This window comes from Cebidichthys violaceus, unplaced genomic scaffold (assembly GCF_023349555.1).
Source record: "Cebidichthys violaceus isolate CVI_PGR_0920_01 unplaced genomic scaffold, fCebVio1.0.p SCAF_12, whole genome shotgun sequence".
NCBI classification, from domain to species: domain Eukaryota; kingdom Metazoa; phylum Chordata; class Actinopteri; order Perciformes; family Stichaeidae; genus Cebidichthys; species Cebidichthys violaceus.
In genome coordinates this window covers 3,937,937-3,965,049 of record NW_027176285.1, presented here as the reverse complement: position 1 = coordinate 3,965,049, position 27,113 = coordinate 3,937,937, and the positions used below count along the sequence as shown (strand labels likewise).

General features: G+C 41.3%; 1 protein-coding gene across 8 annotated transcripts in view; it reads left to right on the top strand.

The window, feature by feature from the left end:
• vav2 (vav 2 guanine nucleotide exchange factor) overlaps nucleotides 1-27,113 on the top strand; it is a 183,591-nt gene that overhangs the window by 133,316 nt on the left and 23,162 nt on the right. For 5 of the 8 annotated variants that reach the window (XM_068705941.1, XM_068705938.1, XM_068705940.1 and 2 more), the window contains exons 4-9: nucleotides 5,471-5,539; nucleotides 13,018-13,123; nucleotides 13,487-13,501; nucleotides 15,550-15,648; nucleotides 16,838-16,906; nucleotides 17,880-17,980. In XM_068705941.1, the coding sequence (XP_068562042.1) occupies nucleotides 5,471-5,539; nucleotides 13,018-13,123; nucleotides 13,487-13,501; nucleotides 15,550-15,648; nucleotides 16,838-16,906; nucleotides 17,880-17,980 (459 nt within the window). The remainder of the gene's footprint in view (nucleotides 1-5,470; nucleotides 5,540-13,017; nucleotides 13,124-13,486; nucleotides 13,502-15,549; nucleotides 15,649-16,837; nucleotides 16,907-17,879; nucleotides 17,981-27,113) is intronic. The other 3 variants (XM_068705944.1, XM_068705942.1, XM_068705939.1) reach the window with 1 other exon arrangement.

Below are 27,113 nucleotides of genomic sequence, written 5' to 3'. Positions count from 1 at the left end.
TTTTCTTTATCAACTAATTGATCAATCGACTAATTGTTTCAGCTTCGCCTGAAGTCCTTCTCTGCCGGATGAAAAGCCGTTTGTGACTAAAGCTGCCTCTTCCATGAACTAAAGATGAATAAGTAAACAGGAGAAACACAGTTTTACGCCGTTTCTGCTGAAAGATGATGTTTACATTTGTTTGGACTGCACAGGGACGATATGCAGTAGATGTGCTTGTGTTTTTATATTGTTGTTTTTAAGATGAGGAGGTTGCAGTGCACAGCAGGAGAGGACAGAATCACTGTTTGCTCTTTTCCTCCCTTCCTCCCTCCCTCCCTCCCTCCCTTTCCTCATCCTGTCGGCACAGCTCTGCCCCCTCACGCCACTGTATTACATCACACATGCATTAGTATGCAGTTGTCACAATGCACATTTCACTCGTGTTTGAATGCATCATGGTGTGCTAATGTCATTAGTAAATGTTGTGGAAAAGGAAAAGCACACACATGCAAAGAAAGAGGCTCTCACTCGTATGTACTTTTGCACACATCCTACCCCGGCAATAAGCGGCAAAGTGGACACTTTCTTGAGCTCCAGCGACTTATCGACCCCTGCAGAAACAAAGCCGTGTCCTAGGACATGAAACTGCCTCCAACTTTTGACCATTTGAGCTGCATTCACAACTGACGACTACACCGTTGTTCTGCTGTTGAATCAATGGGACCTGCTCACTGCGGCTTTGTCCGGCACACATTCCCTTTACGCCAGCGATGGCTTTAAGGAAGGAAAGGAAACACAAATTAGACGTTAAAATCCACTGAGAAATGGAAGGACAAGAGAGGGTTGTTTGAAGAGTGGAGCGTTGGGTGGGAGGAGATTAGGATGTGGAATCTGTGCCCTTATTATAACAAGCAGGAAGTGTTTTTTGATGTGTTATAATTAACCTTTATTTAACCAGAAAAGGCCTTATTGAGATTATGTATCTTTTTTTATTTTATGCCCTGACCACGATACGCTGCAAGATGTATTTCCTTTCTTTTATTTAGTTAATTAATTCTCTTTTTTAAAGAGTAACACAAATGCAAAAACAAACACACATTCAATCACTCACGCCCTTCTCATTGCCCTCCTGGCAATGACAGTTATTTGAAGTTTTCTATCTTCCTTGAAAAACAAATGTTTAATTAAAGTTATTGCCTTACATGTTTTTATTTCCTTGAAAGAAAAAAGAAAAACAATAAAAAGAAAGAAAAGCACAAATCTGGCAGAACATACCTATGTTACATCGTAAAATGAATCCTTCAGTAATAGACAGCTGTTCAGACCAAATACTGAGCGTCTTCTCACTAAGATTTGAAAAGAGAAATTCTCCTGTAACAAGTAAATCTACCTGCCGAACACATACAGCTCGGACAGTTCCCTGAACAAAATAAAAACCAACAAAGAGAGCAATTTACTCCTCATTTGACCTAAAAGAAGCAGTTGTTTCTAAAGAACACAGATAAAAACACCAAAAACAAACACTCGAATAATCCAAATCAGAAGGGCTGGAAGAAAAAAACATGAGTAGGGGATCATCAGAGGCACAAAATAACTTTTTATTCTGTGAAAAGACAAGTGATCCTGTAGAAAAAGCACATATCCAGTCTGGTTTATCGCACAGTGTAACAGCATGAACAACATGCAGCACAATAGAGCATTATTGAATAGCCTAGAGACGGCTCATCATTGGAGTCCTGATGAAATTATAAACACAGTTCAATTACACCTGGTTGTATCATTTATGCGAAATGAAAACGGCAGCGTTGGGCAGTGCTTGGCTCCGCGAAACAACACTGGGGTGATGCATACGAGCGCACAGCCCCGCAAACTACTACGTAATTAAATTTAGCCCTGCGGGACTCCATTAATAACTTATAATATAATGCACATTTCATTGGAGGGGGCCATACGATGTGGGTGTGTTATTACGCTCTGGAGGAAGCCCCTTCTGCGCTGTCTTTGCCCTCATAACGGTGAGCGAGAAAGTAGCATAAATCAGATGAGGCAGTTTCTGTGTTATGATTCCTTAATAATAGCACTTGTAATTAGCTCTTGGAAATACAGAAGTTTTTTAATGAAGTCAACCAAACATGGAAGAGTTGGCAAAGTTCATGAATCGGAGAAGACTGTGGAGCTTGCAGGATTCTGTGCGTGTTCTTGTGTGTGTGTGTGTGTGTGTGTGTGTGTGCACGTACATGCCTGAGGGTGACCAGCTGACCTTTGACTCCTCTAGCTGAGCATTCATTAACTCGATGGCTGACAAACTCTTTCCTGCGTGCTTTAATTAATTACAGAAAGGCTAATTGCTGGCGTCCCACAGATACCGACACATTCTCGCCCCCAATGCTGGTCGGTGCTCCTGAGCTCCAAACCGTGGCGCTCCACGAACCCCTGTAGCGTCGGTTTTGGTGTCGGGGATGAGGCGTCAATAGACGGTTGTCACATGCATAGTTTATCTTCAAAATCATCTTCCATCTTTACCAGGAGTCGGGTTTAGGCAACAAAGCCGCTGAGTTAAAAGAGCATACTTGCTTTTAGTTACGCACACAGGACATGAGCAGCGATCGGTTGGACCCATCCACCTGCCCCGCCCTCTGCCCTGTGCTTCTTACTACATCAGTTGCTATTAGTGCTTAATAAGGAAGCGGCTGTCCGAACAAAAGTGTACTGTGAAGACGCAAGAAGACAAAAAAGTGCTACCGGCAAAACTCCATAAACCAACGTCCTAAATGCTGAGTAGGGGATTGTAATTAACTGTGAACTCCTATCTCAAATCCATGGACTACTTTTATTGCTTTTATACACGTCCTATAAAGAAAGGAGTCCAGTATTAAATGCATTATAATGGAACAAAGGTTGAATATCCTGTAAACAATTTAATTTGGCTGGTAGAAAATCTACTCAAATGTAGATTGTTAAGACCTCCTGGCTGTAAAGCGTTTAAATTTGCCGTCTTTGTAAAATGCTCAGACATGTTAATGGTGCTTTTATCAATGAACTATTTGTGACACAGACACACACACAAACAAACATGCACATATGCACAGCAAAAATGATAATACAAACTACTGTTTTCTTTGCTTTTTTTTGACACTCGCACTGTTACTAACAGGTCACTGCTTTTGTCTCTTTAAGAAGACGTGAGATCACAATAAAATGTCACCTGATCATATCATGGATTAAACACCGTCGAGGGATTTCCTTTTATGAGAGCTTTGAACGTCTGCTCTCTGACGCTGACATCTGTCTTGTACTTTGCCGTATGGAGACATTCATTCATTTATTTGTGCATTAAATCAATCGCCAGGAACCCCCTCCGCATATGATCATTAGAATATATTAATTACTTCTTTGATATAGGCTTTAGGTTAACTCCACTTTTTGTATGCTTCGTATAGAAACAATGCAATTGTTAAAAAAACAACTTAAAGGCATGTAGAATCAATTAAATATAGATGATTAAACAAATGAGACACTCTCCGTACTGCTACTCTATTTTTGGGTAGGAGGCAATAAAGTAGACACACGTTCTTTTCTCTACTGACGTTTGGATATAGAAATAGTTTGTCAAGAGACACATCTTGCACACTGTTTGCTCAGTAGTAAGTTACGTTTACTAAAATACAGTAAAATAAATACTTATTCTACTTCAGTATAAATGTAATTTTATACATGGTACTGCTCCAGAAGATGTGGTGGATGGACTTTAGAGGAAGAAATGAAGGTATATCATAATTCACAGTGCTGCAGTTGCTGTTTCCTGATTATTTAGTCAAACACACGCTCGAAACCGTCGCTCCCCTCCCACCCACCATCGCTCTGTTCACCACCTCTTTCTTGAATAATGGTGTGTGTGTGTGTGTGTGTGTGTGTGTGTGTGTGTGTGTGTGTGTGCGTCCAGTGGCTCTTCGTAAGAAAACAAATCATGTAATCAGTAGTTACATTATTCAGACGGGAGGCACGGTCAACCTTACGGGGCTGTTTAGCGCAGCAGAAAGCAGGGCTGGCCGTGTGAGGGATTTATTGCTCGAGGAGAGGACGGTAACAACAACAACAGTGTGCTGCAATCACGGCGAAAAAACAAACTTAGAACAAACAGCAGCCCTGAAGACCAACAATAAACTCGTTAAACTGAAACAAAATGGAAAAGTACATTGAGGTATTTGGGTACTTTGAGAACAGCTAATGACCAATACATTTGACAATTTTATTCCCTAAATGTTTATTGTCATAAAACATTTGACCATCCTTACAGATGGTGGTTAAAGGAAATGGTCTGAATTATAGCCGAGATGTTCTGCAAAGTCCCAGGTTCGACTCCAGCCTTGGGCCCTTTGTTGCATGTCTTACCCCTTTCTCCCTTTTCTCCCTCATCACTCTACTCTACTTCTAAACTAAATCTATAAGAAGAAAAGAGTATCAGAGTATCTCTTATGAGGGATTAGTTTAATAATACAAGCTATTTCCGTTTCAGTAACTTTAGCGTGGTTGATGATCAGCGCCGATCGTGACCTCACTGATTTTAATGAGCTTCAATTGTGCACGACATTAAGCTAATAGGCTGTAATTTGTAGCAATCAGCTTCTGTGAAAGAAGAAAAAAAATTAAAAAAAGCACACCATAAACACGGTTAGCCAATCGAGATCTAATCACGCACTTCACAATAATGTTTGCAGAAAGCTAATATCTTTAAAAACATGAGAAATAAATCCGCCCTGTTTAATGAGCTAATTGATTAGTCATCTGTTTTTATGCTCTGCCACTTCCCAGGAGTATAATGGTGTTTGTTGACGCTGCGTGGGCAGGAATAAGGAAGCACGAAGAGAGCCGAGAGGAATCGCTCAGATTGTTGTACCAATGGGCCGGCAGGAATGCTTTTATTTACGCTACCGCCGCATACCAAAAGAAAGTGTACATATAAGAAAAAAGAGGACTGCTCTAAACTTGATCATTTTCAGTCATACGTTATATTGCTCTGCATTGTCCCTGAGGGTCCTTGAAAGCTGCCCAAACACCCTGAGAGGATTTATAAGGCACCGGGCCATCCATCCGAAAATAAAGGCTGTTTCCCTTCCTGAATTCCTGAGACAGTTGGCTGTGTGAAGATGGCAGGTTTTTTTTTTGTATCTGTCAGCAGCAGTGTGTTGATGTGTTTTGACAATGTTGTTTTGTGACCGATGGGCTCCTCCGTTCAATACATCCTGCTGTTGAGCTGCCCGACGTGACGGAGCTGAGAGTGACAACCTGGCAGACAGAACGCACCGTCTTCTGGCTGGTTATTTTTCTACCTGGGATACTGTGGGGTGTGTACTAATATGTTCTACTCTCTCTCTGTCTCTCTCTCGTCCCATCTGTGTGTGTGTGTGTGTGTGTGTGTGTGTGTGTGTGTGTGTGTGTGTGTGTGTGTGTGTGTGTGTGTGTGTGTGTGTTTTTGTGCATGTGCCAGGCCCTTTCCGTCAGAAGACACAGCTCTGAATGAGGATGATGTGTACCGGAGCCTTGAAGAGCTGGCAGAGTAAGTATTTATTCCACACACACACACACGCACGCATGCACGCACGCACGCACACATTACATTACATTACATTACAGTCATTTAGTAGACGCTTTTATCCAAAGCGACTTACAATTCAGTATCTATCTACACACCGTAGACGCAGACATTACGGGAGACATTTTGGGGTTAAGTGTCTTGCTCAAGGACACATTGACATGAGACTAGTAGAGCAGGAGCCGGGGATTCGAACCGCCGACCCTCTGATTGAAAGGCGGCCCCTGCTCTCCGCACGCACACACACACACACACACACACACACACACACACACACACACACACACTTGTTTTTGTCACTTAGGATGACGTGTTATCAACCTAAATTTATTCTCTTCCCCTAACCCTAAACTTTAAAAACCACACGTCTTACCCCTACTCTTTTACTTAGCCTATAATCCAACCCGAAAATAAAACAAAAATCAAGTCAAAACCCTTAAAATGAAATAGGTTCCCTTGTGGGGACAAGCTCTCTGTTGCCAAATAGGAGGTGAGACTCTGCTATGTAACTGTGTAAATATATTTTTGTGATTAATACAATTACAGACAGACACACACACACACACACACACACACACACACACACACACACACACACACACACACGCCATTATCATCATCAAGACAGACCATTGTTAGTTTTTATCTTTTGTCACAGAACCATTTTTTTAAATCTTGGATCGCTTTAAAAAGATATTTTCATCTTGATGTGATGTTTCAGCGTGATTGCCACTTCTTCCAATTTTCTCTAACTGCTTAATTACATAAGCGTGATTCTGCCCGTTGCCATGGTGACACCGTCTCAGCTCCGGCTTCTGGTGTGGCTGCCTCTCTGGACCGACTCGGTGGCCGGCTTACTTGTTTGTCAACTCGCGTCCGTGCGTGCGTGCGCGTGCGTGTGTATGTGTGTATGTGTGTGTGTGATGGGTGGATGGCTTTTTGCTGGGTGCGAAAGAGAGAAAAGTAGGGTCTTGGGAGTTTGCAGAGGTTCCAGCGGTGACAGCAGCCGCTCAACTCAGATTAATGGAGAATAATTAGTCGACCGCTCTGAGATGGGTGTCATTCATCACAGAAAGATAGGAGGCAGGAGAGGAGACCATGCGGGTTATAGCTATATATGCCCGCTGAATACTTGATTGTGGCGTTGAGGAATGTGCTCTCGCTAGACGAAATGGGTGCCAGCCAAGCAGGCTGATGCTGGATTAGAGTGCAGCTCAGCCAAACATTTAGCCCTGCTAGCTTGGAACGTGGTTCCTTACCTTGAAAACAGAACCGAATCCTGCACCAAAAAACAAATGACCGTGAAGAGATTCGAGGAACTACTGAAACACTTGTTGATTCAAAGATTTCATATGCCATCAGGAAATATCAAAGAGGCTGAGTTCCTTCATCCATCATGAATAAATGTCAACCGCATACTGCAGTGACTTACATTTGTTAAAAAGTGGCAGAAGCGAGTGCATGGTATCCATGGCAACAAGTGTCAGACTCTACCAGTAAAGCAAATTAATTGACGTCCTGTCAATCACAAGGTAGCCCCGCCCTAAAGCATAGCCTGTATCATCTGTTTGACTCTAAATGGACCATAATGTACTAAATGAACATCATGCTGTATTGAAGAAGACTTGAAACTAGAGACTGAGACCATAAACTCATGTTTACAATGTTTACTAAGGGAATAAATCAAGTTAGGAGGGTCATTTTTTCATAGACATCTATACAACCTGAGTTATTTTCCTTAAATGCTAGTTTAAGGCACCTCTCACTTTTTAGACCCGGAGGTTGCCGCCTAGTTTTGGCCGCATGGAAGCAGCTTCAATGAGCTTGATTTTTTCAGTTTTTCTCTGAAATGGTCAATGGCGCTGTAACACTGTGCTCCTTGTGTCACCTGTAGGTGCAGAGGGCTGGGTCTCATTTCATGAATCATTCTGCTCTGCAGCATGGCTGCTCTTGACCTTTTACAAAGAACATGTATGCATCGGTGGACGGACACATAATTGATTCGTCAGCGGGCCCTGCACCTAATACAGTTGGACACACTTAGCACATAGGCCACGCTAGCAATAACCCTGCTCCGAAAGACTTATTAATTAGCCTGAAATATTGATGCATGCATAATTTACAATGGATGAGTGACGGAACTGCCAGAGTGAGGGAGAGGACAAAGATGATCTTACCGCAGTAATAATAGTCATTTTTTATGGAAGCAGTGCTATTTAACAGCATCTCAGAGAAAAAAATAATATAATGACAGCCGATATGGTATCATAAAAATAACAGCATGTAAGGAATAAAACAGCAATATTGTCACCAAAAATATTTAGTGTGAGAAAATGGAGCTGCGTGGAATAGCAATATAATGGCAAACAATAAAAATCAATAAAATGGCATCATTAAGTTCAGCGATAAGACGACAAAGGATACTAAGTGCAATGGAAGGCAATCTATAAGAATTGATTTTGAGGTGAGTTTTAAAAAGCGAGTTCATGCCAGCAGACCAAACGTTAAATGGAAGACGGTTCCAGCCGGCCGGGCCAGCGACGGATCGATCAACCTTTCATTTTCGTCTGGAGCAGCCAAAAGACTTGAACTGGTGGACTGGTGGAGGCCTCTGAGGACGGCTGGAGGTTCACTACTCACTAATGTAACGGCGACTGATGTACTAATCAATGTTTTTAAAGATATGATTGGTTTGATTGACATTTAAGGCTTTTATAGTTGGCAGATTAGCCTTACATTTACACCAGAATGTTTGTGGTGGACCATGTATCATTTCTGAGGTTTTAGCAGAGGTCACTTACCTGGCTGGATGATTTCCATATTTACAATATCAAGTCAGAAGAATTCATGTCAGGTGAGGTGAATTGAGGCTTCAGGCTGTCAGTATGAGCTCACTAGGAAATTACAGCTGTAGATGATTGGCACTGAGATTCTGTGATGGGTGCAGGTATGTGTGTATTTGTGAGGCATGCTCCGGCTTGATTTCTGCTGCACCACATCTGTTTGCAGGCGTGTCTGAGTCAGGTAGTGGCCAGCCTCTACCTAATTGAGGTCTCCTGGGTTAATGTGGTAAACCTGATCCACACTTCCTTCCTCCGGCTTTGTGATGTCAAGTCTCTGTGTCGTTTAACTCAGAGTTCTCCCTGTCGGGAATGACTCCATCCCGGAGTTGACAAAGCATGAAATAGGGGTGGATCGGACACAGTCGCCAAGGGACTTTTCCCTCTGTGAAAGGCGGACTTAGATTTCCATTCCAAAGCAAACAGTGTCACAAGCCCTTTGTGTCACTCTTTTGCAGTTTGTTTTTGCACCATTAATCCCTTGGGCAGGTTGGCATGAAAAGTCAATAGCTCAAAAATGGATGGTACTCAGTAGGTATCATTTACTGCAAAGTATTAAGTCGCATACGTTTTAAATTCAACTTTATATTACCACATGACCACAGTCAGGATAAACTATTTTTTAGCTAGAGATGGCCAGTAATAACTATAAACTGTATGTAAGAAGCAGAAATAGTCACCCTGATGTCACCCATTTGTTTGTGGACTGCCGTTTTGGAGCCTCGAGTTTTGGGTTTTTGGCTGTGGCCATCTTGTTTTTTTGCAACCAGAAGGGACACTAGAGGGTGGAGCTTAGTACAATCTAAGGTTGAATATGACATTTTTAGGTGAAGAAAAAGGCTTTAATTAACTTCAATGAATTGAAAACACACTGTGAAAGGCTTAAAGTCGTAAGACGAAAACAATGACCTGTCAATCACAAGGCCACGCATTAAAGCTGCTGCTTTATCATCTATTTTACTCTAAATGGACATCATGCTGTATTGAAGAAGACTTGAAACTAGAAATAAGATCTTAAGCTCATGTTTACAATGTTTACTGAGGTAATAAATCAATTGAGAAGGAGGCCAAACCTTCCTTAAGTACATACAGAATATCAAAATCTAATGCCGTGGGATTTACTGGGAATTTATGCTCCTGAGAAAATAAGCCCTTACAATTTCAATGCCTACATGACTTTGCCTATAGTGAAACAGCTCACAATTTGTCCCCACTGATAGGCATCAATCAGTACGTTGTCCATTCATCCACCATGTTAGCATGGTGAGGTACAGTGATACATGCAACCTCCAGGAGCCTTAAACGTGAGACGTTTTGGGGCGTTTTTTCTCATCAGCTGTATAGATGCAGTGCGGCAGCAGCATCATGATGTCACACGGCCTGATGCAGACAGAATATTAAACATTTTAAAACCTTCCTGTATTGAAGAACATAATATTATTTAAATAGAAACCGGTTAGGCAGTCCAGCCTTTGGGGACCAATGCTCAGTAGCTCTGATGTGGTGAGTCATACTCCGTCCCTCCACTGATGTAACTCCATGTCTTTGAGGCCTGGGAGCAGAGGCTTGCGGGCCGATTGCGTGCAGACACCATGAACACCCTCTGCCCTGTCGCTGTTTAGTCAGACAGAAAATCAGACCTAATTCATGAGTCCTCAGGACTTTGCCCCCTTTTTTTTTATCTCACTGCTGCATTGTGATGCATGCACATGTGCAAGCACACACAAAGTGCATTCATATGATTTATTAATGTCCAAGAGACAAAGGGACGTAAATTGTAAAGTTATGGTGCGATAGATTTACACTGGCAAGAATCATGTCCCCCCCCCTTTCTCTTTCTAGGAACACACACACACACACACACACACACACACACACACACACACACACACACACACACACACACCCTGAAACATTAACCTGAAGCATCAATACTACACGTCGAAACCCCAACCATTGTTGTAGCATTTATCTTAACTTAAGTCTAACCTTGAGCTAAAAATCACTGGGGACTGACTTTTGTCCCCAAGTAATCTTCCATTTCCTGTGAAGCTCTTGTGTGTGTGAAGGTCATCTGTTTGCACAGTATTTTTCACAACAAAGTCACCAATGCTTTACATGGATCAAGATTTAAAAAATGAAATAGAATACAATATGATAAGATAAGATTAAACAAAATATAATCCAATAAACACATAGTTCTTACCCTCAGGTTGACCTAACCACCACTAAGACCATAAAACAGCCCATCGAAGAAGTGAGAAGAAAGCCAAAATGTCCTCAAAGAATAACTTTACTATCCAAAACATCATGACATCATGGTCCTTACAATGATGGAAAGACAGGACATACACCTCAAGCTTATGACATTCTGTATTGAACAATGACAGAATAACCAACCGGCAAAGAGGGAGGGGCTAAATCATCTTCACTAATCAATGGAATATTTAACCTTTGACAAGTTCAGGATCAATAGCTGTAGATGAAGGAAACCAACACATTGTTTTCAAATTGCTATTAAATTTAGATTATTAATATTGTTCTATTCTTACAGTAATTACGGTTTTTCATTAAAAAACGCCCCCGCTCAGACTCCATGCTGTTACCTGGAGAGATGCTGCTCCTCTTAGATCTTTGCACAGGTCATATCCGTATCACTGCACTACGCCTCCGTCGTACAGTACCGTCTCCGAGGGATAAGAGCAGAACCTAAAGTGCATCTTCTTTTTGTGAGCTTCCCTGCTGTGCAACACGTCAGTCACCGTGGAGCGTGCTGATAACTCAGAGTTCGGAGAGGGAGACACTGATGGGACAGCCTGGACCTCCCACGCAGCCTTCTCCGTGTTCAACATGAGCCGCTTTAACTTAATGAAGAAAAGAAGGAGCACAGCGCACACAGTGAACCAGGCCACCTCAATTAACACTTCAAACAACCCCCCGCACTAGCGTGATGACAAAGCTGAATATTTCAATGAGGGCAGTTCTATCTTCTCCGATTTGTATCCCCTATTCACACAATATTCTGGCAATGATGGCAGATGTAGAAAGTTGTGTGCTGCCATGTCACAGTGAAGAAAACCCAATAACCTGTATTTTTCTTTTTTCTTCTTTCAAAACTACGTCCATAAATCCTGTTTTAGAATATTCATGAATCAATAAAGCTTGCAAAATCCTTACAAAATATCCCATTTCAGAGATGTGCAAGTGAAATGTTTGGTGCTAGGACGGACCGGTTATGGCCCCATTAGGCAAGTAGTAAAGTATGTTCCTCAAAGAGGTATGCATACAGATACATCTGGATGAGGCACGATTCATCCATGAGTGTAAATCCTGTCTTCGCTTGCCCCCACTGAGTCCAGGTCAGAGCACAAAACAGCATCCCTGAGCTGGTAGGCATTGAATGTCCCGCTCAAGGACGTTTAAGCACGGCGGCCACTTGCCGAGCTGGAACCCTGGTTCTCCTTTTCTGAGCACCTAGAGGCAGTCGACACTGCCGACTCTCACAGTGCACTCTTGATAGTATTTATTCATTCATTTAAAGAAAAGGTGGCGGTGTTCTTAAAACAACAGGAAGTTAGTTATTGTAGTTTGACCTGTTGATTTAGCCCGCTAATCAGATAAACTCAAATCAGAGCACACATATGCTCCACTTAGATTCAGCGTGAGGATATCTTCTCAGTGTATAGGAATCTGCTAAAAGAAAAAATTGCTTCATGTAAGTCCAAAGCCTGCCTGAGAAGTTTTCAGTATCAAAGCAATCCATTGACATTGTTTGTACACCACATGGGTACCTTGCAAACAGGAACTGCTTATAGCCAAATTCAACACTTTTAATGATGCCAATATGCCCAAATGTAAACAACTATATGTAAAAAAAAAAAAAAGGTTGAAGATGTAGCCTTCATTGTGATGCTCTGAATGTGTTATTCGGCCTCCTCTCTGTACAGTTGAGGTGAATGGAATTTTGTTCAAACTAGCAAGCAGCTGCCAAGCTACAACCCTGGTCCTCCATTATTTAGCAGGCAACTCCTACTACTTTTATTTTATTTACAGTACTTAATCATTTACTACCGTTTCGGTTATTAACTACTTCGATATGGCCCCATTGCCAAAGCGTATTCCTGCTGAGGCTTCTGCCTCAGTGAGTTTCCCCAAACAATAATTGCTTTTACAGGACAAAGGCAGATGCACTGTGGGCTCCCTGAGCATGAGGGTCTTTTCCCCCCCAAAAAAGGCGCCCCTCTCCACAGTGACTGTCTGTGCTCTGCTGGCTGCTTGCCTAATTAAAGGTCAGTTAGCTAGCTGGGTGCCAAAGTGGCATAAACACATTAAAGGGAAATGCCACTCAATAACGCAACTCGGTGGAGGTTTGTGAACATCGGGTGCTGTGTCCCCTTGCCTGGAACAGCAATATCGCTCTCCATGCTAGGGCTCGGGAGAGGTAATGAGCTCGTACTGGTGTGACTGCTCCGTGCCTCTCAGCTGTCAGAGCAGTTTAAAGTGGACATAGAAGCCTTTTTTTTTTTTTTAGGCGCAGTAAAAGGATCCGTCCTTTGAGTTAAGTTGTTCATCCAACTTGTGTGCGTGTGTTTCTTTCCCCAGTGAGCATGACTTGGGTGAGGATGACATCTACGACTGTGTCCCGTGTGAGGACGATGGGGATGACATCTATGAGGACATCATTAAGGTGGAAGTACGACAACCCATGGTGAGAACACTCTGTCACAATTCCTGCTTTTTTTATCATAAGGTTGGGTTTTTTTTTTGTGAATTATTAATGATGTAATTGTCTCAGGTGTTTGTCATATTTTGACTCTGCTGCTTGCTGAAGGTCTATATGACTAAAGGGTTGCATTTCACCTCAGGCACATCTTATCTGGGGTCCATTAGACAACACTTATTACCAGGAAAGAAGCAATGAACTAAAAAAAGAGGAAACACACACTCGTTGGAGGAAGACCTACCTTCGTATTTGCATGATGTCATATCTCTAAACGCACTCCGATCTCTTTCACAACTGGTGATTAATTTGACTTCTGACTTGTACTGCTTTGCCTTTCTCATGCTGCAGATCAGATACATGCAGGTGAGTGCCGCTGTGCTTGTGACTCACCTTACCCTGTCGGCTAACTCCCTCCGCCACTTCATTTAAAACAAACTCATAGCATCCCAAGAGAACGGCCTGCCGGTTCGATTATTGACCCGTGCCTCGTGGGTAAAGGGGACCCCCATCTGGTCCAAGGTGTGACTCAGGGCCCTTTGGAGACGGTTGTGACTTCAGCTCGGTGACATCAGCGAGTACCGCCAGCTGCCACATGGAAAGCACGAGACAAATAAACATTACCCTGCTGGCTTTGCGCCCTGCTTCTGATTGGTTGATTACACTCTGGATTAAGGCCTTGACTAGACTTGCATGTCTAAATTGCTAGTTCCATTTTTTGTATTATCTGCACTGGTTATTAACAGCCACATCTGTTCCAGATGGCTTTGTTAGTAACTCTGCAGTCAGGCCTTCTCAAATCCCTCCCACAACATAGAACATCTCTATAGAAATGAAGCCTCTCTCTATGACGTTCTAGCTCTAGCATCAGTTTTGGACTCATGTCAAATTTCCGCTCGTTACATGCATACATTATCCTTTAAAAATAAACTTCCGGTGTATGTTTACTTACAACGAAACCTCTTGGTTAGGCTTTGGAAAAAAATTGTAGTTTGGGTTAAAATAAGCCCACTTTAAATAGCTGCACTTCTTACCTAACTGGCGTTTGTAAAGACTAGAAGTTACACAACAAAACTTCAAGTAAATAATAATAATTGGATTTTACTCAGGACACTGGGTCTCCTGGGTTAAAGTCCTGTGTTTGTTTGACCCTCTGCAGACTTTCTTGCCATTTAAATTACATCAGCGTTTTATACATAGCCACGGAAGGATTTGCATTGGAGTCAGTTAAAAGCTTGGTGCTTCTAATGCAGATGCGAGAGGTCTGGGAGTGAGACTGGGCTGATATATATTCATGTTCATATGACCTACTCAGATGTCAGGTCTCTTGAGAAACGCTCTGAGAAAATCAGTTTGTAACTTTTCCCAATCCTCCAGCACCCACTCAAAACGTGCCCGCTTTAAAAACTCCCAGTTCATCTACATATGCATTCATATGTCTTGTTCAGCCAGCCAGCCCACACATTCAGTGACACAAAAAAGCTGATACGCGTCCTTTTCTCACCAAAGTCATTGTCATCACCACCTCACTTTACTCCCTGCCACCAAACTGCAGTCATATACGTAGAGAACTGTCAAACCTGAGGGACAGCACTGTAGCTCACTAATTGTGCATAGTGTTAACCTGTTTAAACTAGAGATTTTTAGTTTAGTTAGATTTTTGAATGCATTATTCCTCTGGTTCCACTAATTATTGCTTTCCATTCATTTGCAGACTGTATGAAAATCAACTAGTAAATCCGATCAATTGTTTTTGCCCAGGACTCCCTGGAAAGCAGAATTGATTGCGAATAGATTATCCTGTTGAAATAAAGTGGAACAGACGCTAGAAACCAGCTTGAGTCGTGTAATCCATCACAGTCAACATCAAGTCCTCCTTCATCGTTGTCTATGTTTCATTATGGTTGCATGGTAAATTGATTGGGAAAAGTCGGCACTGCATTATCTCATACAGATAATGCTATTTGATAGAATACACAACTCAAGCAATGGAAATGAATAGAAGCCATTGACCGCCTGCAATGGTAAAAAAAACAGCAACAACATATATTACAATTTCCAAAACACAGCGGCAAGGTTTGCAAAAGGCTTAGTTATCACGATATATGTGTTTTGAGAATTGACTGAAACATAAAAAGCCACTGGTATGGGCCCTTTAAAAATGCAAAAGAAAAACTGTGTTTGCACGTCACAAATTTAGATCGATAATCCTTTTGAAACATCATCTTGAACTCCATTTGTGTATGAATATCATGCAATTCCCTGCGATCATCACCAACAAAAATTCTAAAAACATTAAACAGTAATCGCAAGGAAACAAATGTAGGCCTGGACAATGTAAAAAGGTAATCAATGATCCAAAATCATGCAGTCTCAATTGTCCTGTCTCATTATATTTCCTCATCTCACCGTAGAAAATGGGTATGACAGAAGATGACAAGAGAAATTGCTGCTTAGTGGAGATCCAGGAGACGGAAGCAAAGTACTACAAGACGTTAGAGGACATTGAGAAGGTGAGTGCACATGCGACGTTGTGTTAGAGTTTCCTTTTGTCGGTTCTTCTTTGTTGGTGTCTTAGGCCTGTGGGCCAGGTCACAGCATGCAAATGTCAGCTATTGCCACATTAATTGGAGGGCGCAAATGTCACGGGAGCCGGTCAATAGGTTTATTATTGGCTCAGCAGGAGACACTGAACCCTTGGGGCTTTAAGAATAGACACGCACATCACAGCCGGGAGAGTATATTATTGTTGTATGTGAACACAGAATCCAATACAGTATCCAGCATACAGCTAACCCCCCCCCCCCAAAAAAAGAGCCTATTACTCACACATTACACATATTACATCACCTAAAATTGTATTGAGAATATTACATTATTTTCTCAAGCACCTTTACCTCCCACTGGTGTGTTGTTCACCTTCCCATCACAGTTTCTTTACTTCCTTCTGTGTTACTGCTGCATTACGCTAGTTAGTGATTACAGCTGCGGTAACATTGGACACCCTTACAGCCGGAAAAAAAAAAAGCAGACAAACTGGATTTGCATCCACATAAAACAGCGGATTATGTGTGCGTAAAGAGTCATAAACTCGCACACATGCACCATCTCTCTCCGCGTGATAATGAGCCATTGTTGAGCTCAGCGCTGCTAACGCATCACTTTCCGCATTGACAGATTTCATTCGCGATTTGATGGAGCGCCACAAATCATGCGCTCCGCTAATTTCATTAAACTAAATGGGCATCCTGTGTACGCCGCGTCGGCCCAACGCGAAACTAAATGGGAATAAATAACCCTCTCGTGATCAGAGGACTCGTTAAGCTTAATTGAGTTGGGGTTAATAAAGCCTCATTTCTTCATTGCTTCTTAGTTGATCTATTTGTTATTGTTTATGATGATGGAATGTGACAACCATAAAACAATGTTGGAGAAACAATAGGCAGGTTTCTCTTCCATAAGCATAAGTGCAGCATAGGGAAGAGCTTTATGCTTTGAACTGACGGCAGATACAGTGTTATATCCTGAAATCAAATAACTCGTGCACCCTGTAAACAACAATATGGAGGCTCAATAGAGTGCGAAACAGATCTGCTAAAAGCTTGGCCAGAACTTTATTGCATTTTATCCATAAACCTTTTTTTAAATGAAAGACAGACAACTCAAGGAGTTCAGTTGATATTTACTCTTGTTTCTCTTTAGAATTACATGATCCCGTTGAAGCAAGTCATGAGTCCACAGGACATGGAGGCTATCTTTGTCAATCTTGAGGTGAGTCACCGCTCAAGCAAAGAAAATTAATTCTACACTGCACGCCTGAATGTCCAGCACACCAAGTGAATAATTCAATATGTGTATGGGTGGCCGAATGAATAAAATACAGGGCGTGTTGTAGATTATTTATGTTAATATTCACGCTTTGATTTTCACTGCGATTTTGATCTTACAGTTCAATGTTTTCATCACAAGGAGGGGGTAGCAAAATAGTCTATGTATTTCCACTCTTTTCAGTGACTCATGGGCTGTAATTCTTGTTGTACAATTTAATCAAACGCAACATTTCAATATTACGCCAATTACCAAACCGTGAACACCTAAAGGAACATTAGGTAGCACTTTATTTGGATAGTCTGCCTACAAATAGTGTACAGAGCATTTCTAACATGGAAACAGCGTATTAATGTGATTCAACAATTCATCAGTTTCACTTAGTCTGTACATGTTTAACTGATTATCTATAGAGTACATTGAGTAAATGTGAATTCATTATATGAATTCATCAACATACCTACGTATTCACAGACCAATTTAGTTGAACGAATGTAAAAATATGTTCAAAATCTGTTCAAAATATTTGACAAACCATTTCATGAATCTTTGTTGAACATTCTAATGATCGACTAATGTTATACAATATGTATATAGAAGTGTTCAACAAATGTTTTACCATGCGTTAATACAAATCTACAGACAAGTTCAATATATTCATTATATATATATATGTTTGTGAAGAATATATAGATAGCTATATATATAGTATATAAAGGATATTAAGTTTAAGGATTTGACTATAGTCAGTTGAATATTACGTATCACATATGTATATAATAGTACATTCATTTGTTGAATAGGAAATGACTATCTACGGTATGAGTGGTTCTTTCTATGTTAAAAAATATGTATTATAAAGGATGCATTACAGTAGAATGGGTAGATTGTAATATGTATTATGATGTGCACTCAGGATGTAATAAAAGTCCACTTTGCCCTCCTGCGAGCCATTGACCTGAACATGGTGACTGGAGGAAACGGCCTGGGGAAGATCTTCCTTGAATTCAAGGAGAGGTTAGTAACCTGATACTTGTTTGCGTTGTTGATCCCTGCACAAGCAGATGCTGTTCTTCTTTTGGGCACATTGAGTATTAAACCCACTTGTAGTTAAGAGGAAGCTGCAGATTTGCTGCGTCGTGGTGAGTATCCGCACATCGGTCAGAGGATTGCTGGAATTAGTGTTAAAAGAATTTAAAACAAAGTAAAATGTTTGAGAAAAAGCTGGAAAACCATGTGACTAATTGTTCCCCATTCAACCAAAACGGTGAGAGTAAATTCAAGACTGCATTTGCTTGTCACAGTTATTCCTGCGCTGCGGTTTTATTTTCTTAAGACACGCGTGCTCGAAGTACAGTAAGAATAAATTTGAACTGTTTCTGGAGTTCAACTTGTTTCAAGTGTTTGACAAAATCAGGTTTCACTTTATTTCAAGTGCAGCCACCTGCCTCGTCTGTTCTGTTTCAAGATCAAAATAATCAGCCGCACTCCACCATGAAGAAATGAGATGGAAGACTTTCGGTTGTGCTGCTTTTGCACATTACCATACCACCACTATGTATTCATTCACACTATAACCAAAGTGTTCTATTTGCACTATAATTTAAAACACTTATATTGATATTACGCATATTTAATATATCTGTTGTAGTTATCTATACATGCATTACTTGAAAATATTATTTAGTTTTCCTTATAATGTATTTATTGTTACCTTTACAGTATTTTTCTTAATATTCTATTCATTTAAATAATATTTGTTTTATGTATGTCTAGCATGGAGGGACCTACAACTACATTTCGTTTTAAGACAGAATATTCTTTCTGCACTTGTTTTAAGAAAGGGATGTATTTGGAGAGAAGAAGGTGATTCCTGTGGTGTTGGGATTTTTTTTTTTTTAAAACAACGTGAACCGAGAAAGCAGATGTTTATTAGCAAAAAGGTTTTCCTCTCAGATCTCCATCTTGCCCAGCTGCTGAGGCAACGTGTGGATAATTTGCATCCCTGAGGGGAGCAGTGATTTGCCTCCCTGCTGTGCCGAGTGTGGCTGCTTCTCAGGCAATGGTAATGATGGAGATGATAGGTTCTGTCCCTGGTCATAATTCCATACACAACCGTGGATATGTCACTCTCCTCGCATGATACACCCAGTACTGCCAGAGTGAGCAACACACCACCAAATGTGTGTGCGTACCTGTTCGTGCATACATAAGCATGTATTATATTCTTCTGCCCAGTGATCCTGATAAAACAGGACCTTGCAGCCTGAAACAGGCATTCACAGTATTTCTTTGGGCGACGTCAGTTTTCATAGGTAATAGGCTTGTTGCATGCTTCTTAAGCCTAGAGGGCCATGTAACACAAAGTTGGTGTGACATTAGAGGCTCAATTTCTGCTAATAGAGGGAGGCAGGCACATACTCTCTCCCTCTATCTCACACACACGCATGCACACACTCCTATACTGTATCTCCTTCCCTGTTTAGCTCATCTGACTCTCTGATCTGATTGAACAGTGGTTGGGAATCTTCATTTGCACGCAACCCCAGGTAAGGTCCAGCTAGCCAAAGGTCCCCGTAAAGGACAGTGAGTTTGTCTCGTGAAAGCTCAGAGGATGCACATGGGGAGAGAGAAACAGGGAAAATACTGGAGGAGAGTTTGGCAGAAACAGTAGTTTTACAGTCCAATGTTGTTGATTGAATAGTGTTGTGATTTACGCCCTGTTTTTTGGTTTTGCCAGTTTTTTTTCTTTTAGACTAAATGTGACTAAAAATGATATTAAAAAGTACTTCACTTGAAAAGTAATTCTACGACCAAAAGTACGTGGACACCTTAATCTTAGACCAATAGTTGATTGTTGAACATCAAAACTATTGACATTATGTTCCATTAACATCCTCTATTAATTAACATTATCAGCACATCCAGAAAGACTTTCCACAAGATTTTGACGCCTTATGATTTGAGGTCGGTGGAGGTAACACGGGTGTGTGATTTTCATTCCGATCCTAACTCCAGTCCTCATCCCAATCCTGGAGGAATGACTCCCGTCCCAACCTTTTCCCGTGTTTATTCATATTAGAACTGCATATGTTAACATAAAAACTGACATCTTGTTATAGTGATTCCCGTCCGGCCCCAGTCATGTGATGAATAATGAAATTTTCTTCCATCCCGCACGACCCACGGAATTCCCAGAAAAATGTCCGCCTCTAGAGGTCGACTGCTCATAAAGCGCCAAGGCCTAAGTTACAGCTGGCATTACAATGTATCCCAAAAGTGTTTAGGTCAAGGCTCTGTGCAGACTAGTCAAGTTATTCCACACCCAACTGGGAAAAAAAAGCTGTATTTATGGACCTAGCTTTGTGCACTAGGACACTACCATGATGAAACAAGACTGTCAAGCTGTTGCCGCAAAGATGGAAACATGCTAAAGTGAACATCATTGCATACTGTAGCATTAAGATGAAGAAGAGCCACAGAATAACAGTACACGTACAGTCTTCTACCTGGTCGTCTTGAAATGGATGTTAACCTTCTGTCTCTGACAGAAATAACTAACATTTATCCTCTATTCATAAACAAATTTGCTGATGAGATGCTGTTCTTTGTTAATATTTATCTTTAGTGACATTCTCAGAAAATGAGAAGCAGGGTTATTTTAAGAAAACGGTTCATTAGATTTGCAGCTTCTGTGCGTCACAGGCTTTGACTCTGTGCATGTGATTGACATGTATACCTGCCTCATTATAAGCCACCGGGGTGTCTTGTCTCTCTGTGGCGATAAGCAACTGTGACCAGGGGATTTGGACTCGCACAGCACCGCTCTCATCAGGCATCTTGGCGACTTTTCTGAGGACCGGGCTTGGCATGATTCATTTGGCTATCTATGCTTGTAAGTCCAGGTGACCTTTACAACAATGTGCTTGTTTCTTTCTCATTTTTTTTCTCTCACGTTGGTGCAAAAGATGAAAAGCTTTTCTTTTTAGTCATTTAACTGAATGCCATGCTGAAAATGTCACTGGTTTATCTCGACTACTTCTCAATTTTTAAACAGCCAGAACTGGGCTAAAGGGAAAAGTGGGCTCAGAGGAAGCTCTATAAACTAAATGGGCATCTAAGTACGCTCTTGTTGATATGCTCATTTTCGTCATTCCCCGACTCATTTCCGGAGTAATCTCGGCTTCCTGATATCATTGCAGTCCCTAATCATGGCTGCACTATGAGCCTCTTTATTGGAGGTCTTTGCTCTATGTTCTCCTCCATTTACTGTGCGCTGGAAATGTTGAGTGGAGGTGAGGGGGTCCCAATGCCATGTGTCGGAGAATATTAGCTGGCTCCACGGCCTGTCACTTCTGGTTTGCTTGGAGATTGGCTCAGCACGTAGGGCTCCACGAGGGTGGGGGTGAAGGCCCAGGGCGCAGTTACTCAAAATTGCATTTTCTGTGAAATAACATGCACGACAGCATCCTCATTATTCAAGAGGCCAGAACAGCAGGGCGATATGACAGCCCTGAAAATAATTCAAAAAAGCAAGTTTTTACTGCACCAGCAAACTCTCCAATAAGGGAAAACTGTCTGAAACAGCTCTGTCGTTTAGAGGTTGCTGGGTAGCTTCTCCTTTGCATTATAGCCTGTTTGCAAACTTCTTTTTCAATTTCTCCTGTAGGTTTTAGGCCTTATGTTTTTGGGCTGTCCGTCCCTGTTGCCGCCTGTTCGTACGTCTCATTTTCTGGAACGCCACATCTGGCCCTGAGGGAATTTCTTCACAAACGTCCACTTGAATTCAAGAATGAACTGAATAGAATTCGGTGGTCGAAGATCCCAGAAAAACCTTGAGGGATTTTCATTACAGCTGGCACAAACATGTACTTGGACTCAAGGATGAACTGATGCCAGCTGGGTGTCATTGTGAACTCACAAAACAAGACTCCATATGCTAATTAATACACTTTCACACCAATGTCTAATAGATTAAAATGTAGTGATGACATTTTGGACAAGCATGAATGTAAACTGTTTGACGAAGGCAACTCTCAATTCTAGTTAGTAATAAGGAAAATCAACTTGTGTTCGAAGGCAAAGAAGGCATGTGATAAACACAGAACCCACATTAATAAACCAGCAGCAGCATTAATGCTTCACTCCAGCAAATGTTGGACCTTTGAAACCCCACTGCAACTATTAGCCTTTATAAGTGTTTGAATATGCTGCATGAGATGACAGAGTAACGCTGCAATAACTTCATTCACTTGCTCTGAAGATGTCTAAGTTTGCTTTCGTTGTTTTAGGAAAGGCCAATATAGAGCTTAATTCGACTACTCCAATTATTATTTACATTTAGTTTGAATTCATATTTGCAATTTAATCAAAACACCGAGTCCTGATTTGTTTCTTTTTCTTTGATGTACAATACGGTATTTTAGAGTGAAAAGTTTCAAGCAGCAATTGAAGGAGAAAACAGGGCATGATGAGTCGTTACCTCCCACAGTGGTGTGTTCAGACGCGGTGTCAAGTTAGAAGTGTGCTTATCACCGTGTCACGGACTAATTATGCACGACTGCGCCAAGAGTGGATGCATGCCGCAGTGTGCTTGTGTGTCATCAGCCCCTTTTCTTCCACTGCCTATCTCAGTGAAGAGGACAAAGCCTCTGACTAGCCTCTCAAGTCTCAGACGAAAGGCTGTTATTAAATGTGTGAATATATAACTTATGTCCACACAACACGGCGTCAAGTGATCCAGTTATTGCTTGACAACACAGTTGTGTGTGATTTTGTGACTTTGGGTGTGATATTGTGGTGTCAGATATTGACGCTTTTCTTTTCTTTCTTTTTTTATGCGCTAAAAACTAAAATCAATTCAATGTAATTCATCTTCTGTGTACAGTACAAAATACTGTATTATTTTCCATGCACCAGCGTTTTACTCCTCGCCTTTTTATTGCTGAACACACAACTCACACAAATCAAATCAACTTTTATTGTCACACAAATACACAGCACATCACACACAGGGAAATTAAGCCTCTGCATTTAACCCATCCTAGCAGTAGGAGCAGTGGGCAGCTGTAACTATACAGTGCCCGGGGAGCAGGAAGGGGATCCAGTGCCTTGCTCAAGGGCACGTCATTATGCTCCCTACTAATTAGTCTTTTTTATTTTCCCAAAATGAATACAAATTAACCAGCTTTACCATTTGAGAGCTCCAGTCCTACACTGAATTATATATTTTGTATATATATGTATACATATATTTCTTCATCAGTTACTGTAGTTTCTAACTTTGTATGGCTGCCATTTGGAGGTGAAAAGGTAGTGCACAGCGGGTTTATCAGAGCTTGTTTGCTTGGAAACAAGGCTGGTGGGATCCCTGAGAACAGATTTACTGTGAAACCAAAACTGCAATCTTCAAGAGGCTAAAGTGGGCTCCGATATTACAGCAGAATGGTGCTGGCTGTTTGGTTGGACATGCCGTTTGTTTGCTGCAAATGGAAACTTAAAAAGAGATTGAGCCCTCAGGCAGCGGAGAACCTCTGGCTCCAGGCACACAGTGGTACTGATGAAAACACACACACACACACACACACACACACACACACACACACGCTCAAAAACACTAAAGGACGGCCTTCTTTTAAACTTGACCAGATAAGCCAATGAATCACTCTTTTAATCACTTTCATTCACTCAGCTTTTGCCAGTGCTGTGGGAGAAACATCATTTTGGACCCTTTCAGTATATGTTCCTTAATAAGTAGCGACCCAGGTTTTTGCCTTGAAACACAGTTTCAACCTGTTTTTTAAAGGCCATACAATCATTTAACAAAACACGTACAATCAAAATATATGAATGATTATTATCCTTTTCATACCGTCATCTCCACTGCACCCCCCCACTTTCCTGTGAACGTTATTTTCAATTCAATTCAATTTATTTGTGAACGCTTTGCATGTGAACATTCTGTCAACATTCTGAAAACGTTCTGATAACGATGCCCCACGAACAGCTGGTTACCAGGGCTCATCATAGCATCTTTTAAGGCCATGCTCTGATGAATAAAGATCTAGCCCTAACATATTGTACAAGTCCTTTCAGCCAAGGTAAGTTTATTTGTATGGCACATTTCAACAACAAGGTCATTCAAAGTGCTTCACTTAAAACCATCAAAACATAAGGCAAAAGAAAAGGAGATTTAAAAACAATTAAAAACATTCATTGAAACATTAAAAACAGTCATTAAAACACTAAAAAGCAGTGTAAGAAGTAAGATACAGTAGTAAAATGCAGAAATGCAGGAAATTGATTAATATCCTTGAATGTGGTTCAATTGAAGGCAAGGCAAGGCAAGTTTATTTGTATAGCACATTTCAACAACAAGGGAATTCAAAGTGCTTCACATAAAACCATTAAAAGCATCAAAACATAATGCAAAAGAAAAGGAGATTTAAAAACAATTAAAAACATTCATTGAAACACTAAAAAGCTAAAAACAGAATAATAGTTGCAGTGCAGTGTAAGAAATAAAACAAAGTAGTAAAATGCAGGAAATTGATTAATATCCTTGAATGTGGTTCAATCAAAGGCAGCAGCAAACAGAAAAGTCTTCAGTCTGGATTTATTAAAGGATCTGAGGGTCTCAGCAGACCTGCAGCTTTCTGGGACTTTGTTCCAGATATGTGGAGCAGAAGAACTGAACGCTGCTTCTCCATGTTTAGTTCTGACTCTGGGAACAGAAAGTAGACCGGTCCCAGACCACCTCAGGGGTCGGGATGCTTCATAAGGTAGCAGCAGATCACAGATGTATTTTGGCCCTAAACCATTCAGTGCTTTATAAACCAACAGCAGGATTTTAAAGTCAATTCTTTGTTGGACAGGAAGCCAGTGCAAAGACCTCAGAACTGGAGTGATGTGATCCACTTCCTTGGTCTTAGTGAGGACTCGAGCTGCAGCGTTCTGAATCAGCTGCAGCTTTCTGACTGACTTTTTACAGAGACCTGTAAACACACCGTTACAGTGGTCCAGTCTACTGAAGATAAATGCATGGACACATTTTTCCAAGTCCTCTTGAGACATAAGTCCTCTAGTCCTTGAGATGTTCTTCAGGTGATCGGAGGCTGGTTTTGTGATTGTCTTGATGTGGCTGTTCAGGTTGAGGTCTGGATCCATAACTACACCTAGGTGTCTGGCTTTAAGAAGAACATTGAGCATGTTTAAGCTCAGAGACTGCTGCTACACTTTCAATTTCTTCATCTTTACTTTTCTTTAACATTTAACTTATTAATTTTCACTAAAATGTTCTATATATGTCTTTAATATTTCTACTTATGACTGTCAAAAATACATCTTACATCTGTCAAACTCTTAAACTGCTATAATGATCCCCACATTCACAGCAGGAGCTTTTAGCCTTTTGCACTTTTGTCCCCCGATAATGTAATATATGAAGGGTGTCTCTTGGATCCTCGCTACATTGCACAGTCCGCCTGCTATCTTATAATTGATCAAGACCCCCATTAATCTCAATCACTTTGTCGTCCTGGGGGGGCGGTAGCTGAGGGGAGCTGTCTCCCCTAGTGTGGATCAGGTCTTAATCAGGGGCTTGTTAGCCCAGAGCCGGTTTAACCCGGGTAGGAGCTTCACTGCAGGGGGGCTGTAGTCAGAGGTCCGCCTGGGCTCCTGTGAAGATTCCAGAGATCATCACTGGTGGATCTCTGTGGAGTAGAAGATCAACCGTTGGATGGGCCTGACAAAAACTCTACTTTCAAGAGTTCCACCTCTGACAAACCGTTTGATACACTGATGATGGAGATTGATACGTTGCCGTATTGTGTTTTTGGGGCAGTGGACTGAAGCTGCAATCATTTAAAAAAAAAAAGAAAAAAAGTGTTTGAGCAACACTTTAAAGCAACATAACTTCTTCTGAACTGTGGCAACTGTTTCAATTACAGGATCACGATGAAGGCTCAGCGTTGTGTAACAGTAACACAAATAAATAAAAGCAACATTCACCTTAAGTGTATTTTGAAAAACACTATTTGCAATGTTACCTTTATAGTTCAACCATTTATTTTATAGGGCTACGACTAATTATTTTTTTCATTATGAGTTAATCTGCTGATTATTTCCTTGATAATATTTTAGTCTCTATAAGTAAAAAAGAAATTGAAAAAAGAGCCTCATAATTGGGATGTCTTCAGAATGCTGTTTTTTGACCAAGCAGCAGTTCATAACAACCATATCAAAAACTATCATATCAGGCAAAGCAAACTTTATGGCATCACGCATCCAGAAGTTGTGTTTCCTGCTGCAGGAGGACACAGTCGTGGGCCCGTTTACTTTGGGCTATTGGGGGGAGATTGAAAATCAAATCAAAAGGAAGAAGCGCTACTGGGCGCACAACGGGATGCTCCACATGTATTTGGGGGGAATTTCCGGCTTGCTGCTAGCACGCGAAAGTTAAAGTTGAGCACAGAACTTAAAAGTGTGTTGTGAGAGAGCAGAAATCAACGTGATGTTGTAGTTTTATTTCCCCTGCTCGGTCTGTGTGCTCTTCTAGTCTGCGTCACAGATCTATCAGAGGCTTGATTAGACTTCAGGGTGCCACCTCACCCCACTCAATTCAGATTAAGAAACCGGAGTACCAATGCTACTACGGCGGGAAGGGGAGGGGACACACACTCTAAAAGCATTGCCAATGACCTACTTTGACTTAGTGAGTGAGCGCAATGTGTGCCACATGCAGTGGCATCCTCCAGGCAGGATGACTTTGAACTCCCTCCCAGCTGAACCCAAAGATCTGTGTCAGCGTCAGCATTGTAATATCTAATGAACCGCAGCTCTCATATCCTCACCGCTCGGAATTAAGAGATTTCTTTTCTTTTTTTTTTTCCCCCTCACACGCTGATAAGAGGAACTCTGCAAAGCAGCTGATATACAGCAGCGTCTTTCATTAATGCTCTGTGATTACAGCTCATTGGCGGGAGGATGCCACCCCTCCAAATATTGCCCTGGGATCAGAATCCAGTCATTACTTATTCATGGTATTCACGTGCATTCCTAATCATATTTATTCACATATTCATTTATCTGCCCCCTATAGTGCCAAATGACTCTCGGGCTGACCTCTCAAATTGTGTCATTAATCTTAAAA